This window comes from Tinamus guttatus, unplaced genomic scaffold (assembly GCF_059628265.1).
Source record: "Tinamus guttatus ecotype Peru unplaced genomic scaffold, ASM5962826v1 Tinamus_guttatus_pri_ptg001067l, whole genome shotgun sequence".
Classification (NCBI taxonomy): domain Eukaryota; kingdom Metazoa; phylum Chordata; class Aves; order Tinamiformes; family Tinamidae; genus Tinamus; species Tinamus guttatus.
In genome coordinates this window covers 185,551-194,988 of record NW_028289601.1, presented here as the reverse complement: position 1 = coordinate 194,988, position 9,438 = coordinate 185,551, and the positions used below count along the sequence as shown (strand labels likewise).

At 58.5% G+C, this 9,438-nt stretch overlaps 1 protein-coding gene across 1 annotated transcript; it reads right to left on the bottom strand.

Moving 5' to 3' along the window:
- Nucleotides 1-1,443: 1,443 nt before the first annotated feature.
- LOC148590856 (SUN domain-containing protein 3-like) lies at nt 1,444-7,264 on the bottom strand. The gene is made up of 8 exons (XM_088538390.1): nt 7,175-7,264; nt 4,226-4,266; nt 3,850-4,009; nt 3,381-3,465; nt 3,110-3,225; nt 2,272-2,439; nt 1,842-1,931; nt 1,444-1,596 (listed from the first exon to the last, which is right to left on the bottom strand). The coding sequence occupies exons 1-8, from the start codon at nt 7,262-7,264 to the stop codon at nt 1,444-1,446; spliced, it is 903 nt and encodes a 300-aa protein (XP_088394516.1).
- Between the last annotated feature and the right edge of the window lie 2,174 nt (nt 7,265-9,438).

Here is a 9,438-nt window from a genome sequence, read left to right as displayed (position 1 = left end):
CGTAATATTAGGCTGAAGAAATACGCCCATGCTTCAGGAAGGGAGTAAGGAGTCACCGGAGGAGCAGAGGGCTTCTCCACGGGCAGTGCGTGCCAGGGATGAATGAGTGAACACTCCTTAAACCAAATGTCGTCACCCAAAACTAAAGGACCAAACCTAGGAATGCACCAAATGAGGGCTCCTCACTCTCAGAAGAGGCAGTGGGATGGGTGGAATGGCACCGCCAAACACATCCTGAGCAATGTGAAATGCCCGCTGATTGCTCGATTCATCCTCCACAGCCACAGAGCCTGGCCAGGGTGTTGCCAGGTGCATTGACGCTGGTCCAGCTGGGTGTGCCCTGACCACCTTGGCCAGTGAGGAGTCAGCTTGTGGCCTCTCAGCCCACTGCTCCGCAGAACAGCACTACCAGCGTGGGGCCCTGTGGGCAGCACACAGGAGGGTTGCACGAACAGGCGGCCAGCCTAGCATGGGCACACAGAACTGGGAAAGGCTCTGGGGAGCAGGGACGTCTGCAATAATAGCAGAGGAATAATGGTGTGCTTGTGCTGGGGAAGATATGAAAAACCTCTCCCTATGTGTGTGAGCTCGGGGCAGGCGGCACCTCCCCTGACGTGCTCCAGGGCCAGGACTCATGGTCTTTCCTGGGGAAGGGGCTGCCCAGAGAGACTGCACACAGACAGAGTTAAGGGTGTGCTGGTCACGAGAGCAGTGGACACATGGGGTGAGTGGCCTCTATTTGCTTGTGCCATTGCTGCTCCCAATGCAGGGCTGATGGGGAGGGTGACACCCTTGGCCGCCCCTGTGCCCTGCAGAGGAGCTGGGGCTGTCAATGAGTGTCCAAAGCTCTGCACCCCTGTGGCAGGCTGACCATTCATGCTCCCCTGAGCTCTGGCAGCGGGAAGCCTTTCCCTGCCTTGGCATGATACTCTTGCGTGGAATTTGGAACTTTGAGGCCGTGCCCTCTGCTGCGAAAGCTGCAGCTGCAGCACCTGGGGCTGCCCTTGGAGCCCAGGGGCCCTGCCCTGTTGCCTGCACCAAAGACAAGAGCCGTCCTTCCCCTCCGGCAGACAGCTCCTTTTATCAGGAGTGGTGCAAGCGCAACTGGCTCTTAGCGGCACTGAGGCAGGAGGCAGGCTGGCTGCGCCTGCAGAGTGAAGGTGCGACATCCCTGTGCTGAGGGATCACAGGAGCTGTGGGGGATACCTTTCCAAGAGGCTCTTTGCTTCCAATGCCGCACAATTGACTTGAAATAAGTGAACAAGTGCCCTCAGACTGCCTGGAAGAGCAGAGTCATGCTTTGCAGAGCACCAGCTGCCCTCCTGCCTCTCTCTTCATGTGCTCAGCATGCGTAGCTTGTGCAGCTTGCCTCAGGAATTGAACTCCAGGAGCCACACATAACACCAACGTGAACTGACACACGACTGACTCCTTTATTTTGGTTCACAGGACCTCTCTGCTCTCCTGGCTCAGCTGGAACCTCTGAGCTGCCATTATCCCATGAACCTGCAGTCGGTAAAGGCAGGTGTACTCGCGCTTCCCCCAGTTGCTCTGCACCTGGAATTTGATGAACTGGAAGGCTCTGGGAAGCTGCTTCTGTAAAGGAAACGTGGGGAGCCATCATTACTCACTTGTAATAGAGGAAGGGCACAGCATTGTGCTGTGCTTTGCCAGCACTAGCCCTGTTGGAAATCAAAAAGTATCCCTGAGCCAGGAGGCACCCACAGTTCCCAAGGACGAGCCACCAGGCACAGGACTCTCTGGGTCACACTCTGCTGCCCAAGCCCTTGCAGGCAAACTCAGCTCCCTCCTTGTGTGGTGCCCACACGCACTCACAGTACCTTGAGGTGGAAGGTCTGAACCGCCTCTTGCTCCACATCATATGCAAAAAGCCCCAGGAGCTCTTCTTCTGGCCCTTCCTCATCCACGCCCTTAAAAGCAACCGACAAGGGCAGCAGGTCACGCTCAAGCAGAGCCAAAGGAGAACAGCCCGCTCAGTTACCATTGGGAAGCCTTCATTATGTCCCTCTCCTCTAGCAACAGCTGGGAATTGTGGCTGTGCATCAGGCGCTATTTTAGCCAGTGCTCCAAGACCCCGACACCCAGAAAGCACAACGCTGGAGAAGCCAAACCGCACCGGAGCTCCCCACATGGCCCATGCAGGACACGCTGCTCTGCAGCAACAAGGCCGCCCTTCTCGGAGAGGAGGCGCCAAGACAACGAGGCCTCCCTTGGCCGTTCCCTCCTGGCAGGTGCAAAGCAGAGACTTACAAAGACGGCAAAATCTTTGGGGGCGCTGCTCACTTCCCCGGATGGAGACACCGCCTTTGAGATGTGCTCCACGGTGACAGCCACTGGCCAGATGTGCTGCGGCAGACGTATGACCACATGGCCCTCCGATCCTTGGAAAGCCCAGCATTGACCAGGGGAGGTCTTTGGCTGCAAGCAGAAAGCAGCCTCCTTCAGCGACAAGGCACTCCAAGACCCACAGTGGCATACTGGGGGCTGTGCAAGAAGCACACACCTGGGGCTGGCGTGGTGCATGGAGAGGCACACAAGGAGCACAAAGGGGAAGGAGGACACTGGCCACCTGTGCTCAGCAGACCAAAACCCTCAGTAGGAAACAACTCAGAGCGAGTGCCTTCCCAAAAGACGCTCTCATTTTGCACGCCACTGAGAGAGCACAGGGCTCCCTAGTGGAGACCACGCCAGAGCCTTCAAAGCCTGAGGTAGTGGCAAGGCCCATAGGAGCCCCCCTCAAGGGCCCATATGAGCCACTTCCTTCAAGAGGACAGACCCCAGCAGGCCCTCCTCAACCTCCCTCTCTCAAAAGGGGAGCCCTCACGTGAAGGGAGCAAAATGCAGCTGCCAAGGACCAGGTCCCCAGAAAAATGCCACCAACACTTGTGGGCAGCTTGCTGCTGTTGGCTTCAGCCCTGTCTCCTCCCAGGCGGGAGTGCTGTGGCCAAGGGCACATGGTGGTCAGGAAGAGGGGCAGTGCAGTAGGGCTCAGTGAGCCTGGGGCTGTGAAGGGAGGTGCTTGGCCTTGGTGCCGCGGCTAGAAACAAGGAACTGCCTCGGACGTCCTGCATGCTCTCCACGCTGTTACCTGCAAAATGGTGTCCGGAGGATTGGCCTGGGTAAAGAAGACTCGACAAAGCCAGCAAGCTCCAGAGTCTCGCCCACTGTAAGTCTCCGATGTGCGGGCTGAATCGATGGTGGCCCCTGAAATGCATATGCAAAGCAGCTGCCCAGGACACTCCAAAAACTAGGAGAAGCAATGAGCTAGCAGGGATCTCTGAGGCTGCAAGCACACCTACGCAGCCTTTTGGGGAGGGCCATACACCAGCCCAGTGCCCGCACACTTTCCAAAGGCTTACCTGTGCTTTTCAGAGCCCAGTCAGCCATCTCAAGATACTTGGCCCCTATGTGCTCAAGAGCTGCCCGGGTCAACGTGAGAAGGGCCTGAGGAAAACATTGCAAAGGTAGAGATGGAAATGAACACAGAGAATGAGAGCAGCTCCTCAATGGGTACGCCCGCATGAACACTAAGTGCGAGCCAAGGGCAGCCGCGCAGGGCGTCTGCCTAGGGCAGCTCCCAGTGGGGAATGGTGCCACAGCTTTTGGTGAGCACTTTGGGACGAGTCAAGGGGGCAGGCCAGGAGAACAGCAGTCTCCAGAGCCGCAGTGCAGACCTCCCTCAGCTCCCCGCTGCCCCAAGGAGCCCTGAGAGCCACCTTTGCCACGGGCAGCAAGAGGGCACAGTCACTCTGAAAGGGCCAAGAGCAAGCAGCAGCGGGGAGCCTCCAAACGAGAGCAAGGCCTTGCATCAAATGACAGCCTCTTTACCTCTCTCTTCTCAGTGGCCATCTCCCTCTCCTCCAAGACGTCTTCCACGGAGCGCAGGATGGCCTCATGTTCGTGCCCTATCTCTTCATGCAGGCGAGCCACCTGCTTTTCTAGAAGCTCCCGCTCTCTCGTTTTCTCCTTGAGCAACCCCAACGTTTTGCTAAAGACAAAGGGAAAGCGGGTCTTGGGCAGCAGCTGCGCAGCCCCTGCAGGCAGTTCCCCAATGCACTCGCAAGCACGCTGCCCCCTTTTGTCCCCATCCCCTTCCCTCTCTCGGATTAACAAAGGCTTCCCTTGCAGTCTGAGCACAGGCGGCAGCCTGCAGCCCTGCCTGTTTTTCCATTCAAGCCGGTGTGGGCCAAGGAAGCGCTCTTACCTGAGAGCTGAGAGCTCAGCGTCAGGCACGCCGGCCTTCTCCTGCAACACAAAGGCCCTCCGTGAGAGCAAGTCCCACGAGCAGCGTGGGCACTTCCCACGGGAGCCTTCCCTGGGAGGCAGAGGCAGCAGTGGCTGCTGCTTTCCAGCACTCTGGAGCAAGGCAGAGGAGTGAGGCCTCTCAGCAGCCAGTGTCTTGGGGCAGCCCATTTCCTCCTGGAGCACTTGCAGGCTCCAGGAGCTAAGGCAAGAGCAAAGGCACCTCCTGCCCAAGGTCTCTTGTCTGCTGCCTATCAAGCCACAGAGCTGGCTCCAGTGGGGAGATCTTGGCCTCACAGCTCATTCAAAAGCTATGCAGGCACAATGACAAGCACAAGCATCCTGTACAAGTCCCTCTCCCACGCTGATCTCTGTGAGGACAAGTCCTGCAAAGCTGCACCACATTCCGAACTTTTGTAGAGGGGGCAGGAGCTCTGCTCTTTGGCCTTCACCACACTTTTCTTTCCCACAACAAGAGGCACGTACCAGTAGCGCTTCCTCTTTGCACTTGGCCTTGGCGAAGAGCAAGCCCCAGCAGTAAACACCAACTGCAAGTCACCACATCACGAGTCAGTTCTACTAAGGAGGTTTCTAATGGTCCCCGCAGCCACATTTCCTCCTCCCACACCAAGGGGCGAGAGCTTGGCTGGCAGAGCTGGAGCCACATCCAGAGCAAAAGGAAGATGTGACCCCGACCTCTGGAGCACCCTCCGAACATAAGAGCCTGGGGAATGCGGACACATGGCAGCCACAGCCCCACACCCTAGGAAACCCTGTGCTCCTGAGGCAAGAGAAAATGCACCAGCCCATGGATATTTCTGCACAAACATTCCATCCCAAGAGCTTCTGAAGCAGGGAGGCACCTCTAGCGATAATGCTCCAATGCACTCCACTCTTTCACACTGCGTGAACCCATCAAATGTAGGAGGCAGACTGTGCTCCACATAACCAACCCGCCCTGGCATTCCCAGCTTCCCATCTTGGAGATCACAGGATCTACCGCCTCTCCCTCCCCCTCAAAGCTGCCCTCCAGCACGCCTGGGCAGCCCCACAACATGGTTGGTCAGCACTGCTCACCAGCAAACACTGGGACCAGCAAGAAAAGGATCTTGAGCCTTCTGCCACCCCGAGGTGAGGAGATGCATGGCCTGCAGGAGAAGGAATGCAGGTGTTCTCCCAGCCTAGAGCTGAGCTTTGGTGTCCCGCTCTAGTGCCTGGGGGCTCCACTTCCGTCAGGTTTCCCAGTGCGGCAGGACGGAGAAGCCCCGCGGCCTTCAGGAAGCTCTGCGGTGGAGCAGCCCTCCCTGTGCGCGCTGAGGCAGATGAAGACCTCTGGCTTGCACACACACAGTCCCTGCCAGGTGTCGTGTTCTGGCCCGACACAGTGTGGTGCCCCTGGGCTCTCCCAAGGAGAATGGGCTGTGCCTTGTGCCCTGAAAGCCTCTGCTGGGCTGCCTGGCTCCCCAGGCTGGAGGGCAGTGCTGCCCACAGCCCAGTGCTCAGGAGCGCTCTGGCCCCACCAAGGACGCTGCCAGGAGGCACACAGGGCTTCTGCTCTTCTCCCTCCCTGCTCTTTGGGCCCCATTGCACCCACCGGACCAGACCGGCTGGCATCTCTGCTCTGCTCCAGGAAAGCTTCCAGCAAGAGAGAAAAGGTCGCTGATCTGCAAAGACACCAACGTCTCTTCCCAAGCACTTGCTGGCCTCTGCAAACCTGTTCACTCGCAGAGCTACAGCCCTTTGCGCACTGGCCTTTTATGTAGGGCAGCTGAGGATGAGGTCACAAGAGCCAAGTGCTGTGAGGGCAGGGGCCACCTGTGATGACCTGCGCAGAGGGGCCTTAGCGCAGAGTGAGGCCGCAGTCTGTGGCCTCTGTGTGGCTCTGCTGCAGCCTCTGCAGTCTGTCAATGCCTCCCTTGGACTGGCAGGATCCAGCGTGGACACAGGCGAGCTGACAAGGTGCTGAGTGTCATCCTCACACTCTGCTCTCCGCCCGCGCAGGAAGAGCTGATGCAGCCCCACACAGGCTTGGCCTTTGCTGACGCTGGAGCGTATTCCCAGCTCGTTTCGCTTGCTCTGTGCCAGGGCACTCAGGGCCCTTCGCCCCGGCCCATGACGCCGCAGCCTGTGCGGCTGCTTCTGCTTGTGCTCAGCCAGCGCCAGGGCAGCTGAGCAGGACAGCCCTTTCCTTTGACCATCGGTAAGCCTCAAGAATTTCTAGGTTCTCAGCACGCTTGCTGGGGGTGCAGTCACCCTTGTGGTTTAGAGAGCTCCTGAGCAGGATGAGAGTGAGGGGAGCTCCTGAGCAGCTCTACTTGGGAGCAGCTGCCCTTTGCAGCTGGAGCCATTAAGCAGCATCCTTGGAGCTCAGCGCTTGGGGCAGTCTCTGGGCATGAAGGCTTATGGCACCTCTGTCCACTTCTGCTCTTGCCATCTCGTGAGCACTCTGCTTCTAGGCTGCCAGGTGCTCACGCCTCCTTGTCTAGCTCTTCCTTTTGCTTCTCAGTGTTGCTGCTGGCCACTCCGAGCAGCAGACTCTCTAGGCAGAGCAGGGCTCCCATGGCTGTAGAGCTTCTCACGCTCTTTGCTCTGCCCCCCAGCACTGCCTTCCAGAATGCCAGAATGGTGGAGGTTGGAAGGGACCTCTGGAGATGTTGCCCAAGCCCCTCTGCTCCAGCAGGGTCACCTAGAGCATGTTGGCCAGGATCGTCTCAAGGCGACTTTGGACTCTCTCGAAGGATGGAGAGTCCACAAGCTCTCTGTGCCATCTTTTGCCACCCTCCTAGGAAATAAATGATTGCTCATGAGGAGATGGTGGTCCAGTGTGTGCCCACTGCCTGGCGTTGTGTTGCTGGGCACCAATGAAAAGAGGCTGGCCTCATCCTCATGACACCCTCCCTTACAGAGGCACCTTAATAGCATCTAAGGTCTTCTCCAGGCCTAAGAAGAGCAGCTCTCTGAGCCTTTCCTCATAGACGAGGTGTTTCTGGGCCTTCCTCATCTTCCTTGCCTTTTGCTGGAGCAGGTCAAGTAGCTCCGTGTGTCTCTGTGTGCAGGAGCCCAGAGCTGGGCACAGAGCTGTGGAGGTGCCTCCCCAGGCCCGAGGAGGGGGAGAGGATCCCCTCCCTCCACCTGCTCACAGTGCACTGCCAATTGCGGTCCAGATAGCACTGGCCTTCTTGGCCACAGGGGCACCTGGCTGGTCAACGTGGCGTCAACCAGGGCTCCCAGAACCTTTTCCGCGGAGCTGCTTTCCAAGAGGGCAGCTCCCAAGCTCTGCTGCTGCAAGGCGTTATCCTTTCCTAAGTGCTGCACTGCGCACTTGACTTGCTTGAACTTCAGGAGGTTCCTGTGCACCCATCTCTGCAGCAGCTGAGGCTCCCCCTGAGTGGCACCACAGCCCTCTGATGTTATCAGCCATTGCTCTCACTTGTCTATCAGCAGCAGCCTGCCAGGGAGTGCACTCTGTCCCTTCATCCAGGCCACCGATGAAGACACTTGAGCAACGTGGCACCACAATTGATGCCTGGGGGTCAACACTAGCTACAGGGCTCCGCTAGACTTTGTGCTAGGGAGCACAACCCTCTGAGCTCTGCCCTTCACTCGCTCTCAATCCACATCACTGTCCACTCATCTAGCCTGCTCTCCAGGATCTTGCCAGTGCAGCCAAACCGCCCTTGGGGAGCCAAAGACTCAGGGCAAGGCCAGAGCACGGGCCTGGCCCCAGCAGTGTCAGAGCCTCCCGCCCCGCGGGCCCAGCCGCCCCTGCCCAGTGGCCTCGCAGGGCGGCTCCCCTGGGCCCCAGGCTGCCGTGGGCACCTGCTGTGCCCCCATTGGCTGGCTGAAGGCCCCCTCCTGCCCTTGCCGGCCAATAGGAGGGCAGCACTAGGGCAATGCCATGGCAACAGCGCTGCCCTGTGTGAGCCGTGCGCAGCCTCTCCCCTTCCCTCCCTACGCTCCCCCGCCAGCAGTGGGCGCCATGTTGTGGGCAGCAGCGCAGGGATGGCGGCGCCTCGGGGCAGCTCCCCCATGTGCCCGAGCAGTGCGAGGCCCGGCCGCAGGTGCCCGTGGTGCTCCCGGCTGCCCTGTGGGGGCCGTGCTAGACGCGGGGGAGCAGCCGCGGAGTCGGCAAGACCTGCTGCTTTTCCTCCCTTCCACTGCCCTTCAGAGCTGCCTTCAGTGGGAACCTCCACCAGTCCCCAGAAGAGGGATGTTTGCTCCTCTGAAGGCCACAGTCTGCGCTCTCCTCTTGTCCTTCCTCACTGCCCTCATGATCTGGCACTGCACAGTCGCTGCAGCCAAGATTTCCACACATTATCACAGCCCTGCTCAGTGCTTTCTTGTGTGTGAAGAGCAGATCCAGGTGAGCGAGTGTCACCTTTCTTGGCCCGCCAGGGAGCTGTGCTTAGAAGCTGTCTCTGAGTGTCTGCAAATATCACCTGGGCTGCTTGCCTCGTGCTGTTCCCTTCCACTGAATGTCAGCGAGATTCAGGTCCCTCTTCTTAGAAGCAGGCCCTGTGTCCCAGACTTCCTCACGTTGCTTAAAGGAAACGGCACTCACCTCCTCACGTACAGTACATGATCTGTAACCCCCATCACCATGTCCCCTGAATTCTGATGCTCATGCACAAGCTGTCCCCCTTCACTTGTGCATCCCAAGAAAGAGCTCCACACGTCTGATCTGCCCCTCCAACATACAGGGCATCCTCTCTCCTCATCTTCCTAATGGTCTTGTGTGCAGACCTTGTAGCAACCATCAGAGCCCTCCAATTAAGCGAGTGGACTCACTGCATCTCAGCTATACCAACCGTGTTTCAGGCCTGGCGCCGCTTGTACCACTTGGCCACCTGCTCCAATGTGTGCCCCAGGCTGCATACACTTGTGCATATTTGGCTTGCAGAGCCTCAGCTGTGGCACAGACAGAGACTGATAATAGTGAAACCCATCCCCAAAAGCCAAGAACACCGTGTGTGCAATGGCCCCACCTCGGAGCAGGGCCATGCTGGCACAGATGGCAGGTGGCACTGTGATGGTGAAAGGAGGTTCCCACTAAGAGAAGGGACCCTGCAGGGCTCCAGGCCAGGCAGAAAAAGAGCTGAGCTGTACGGAAACAGCAGGAGGAGTGTTTGCCCCCTGAGGAAATTAGTGCCATCTTAGAGTCTCTAGGAGAGTTGA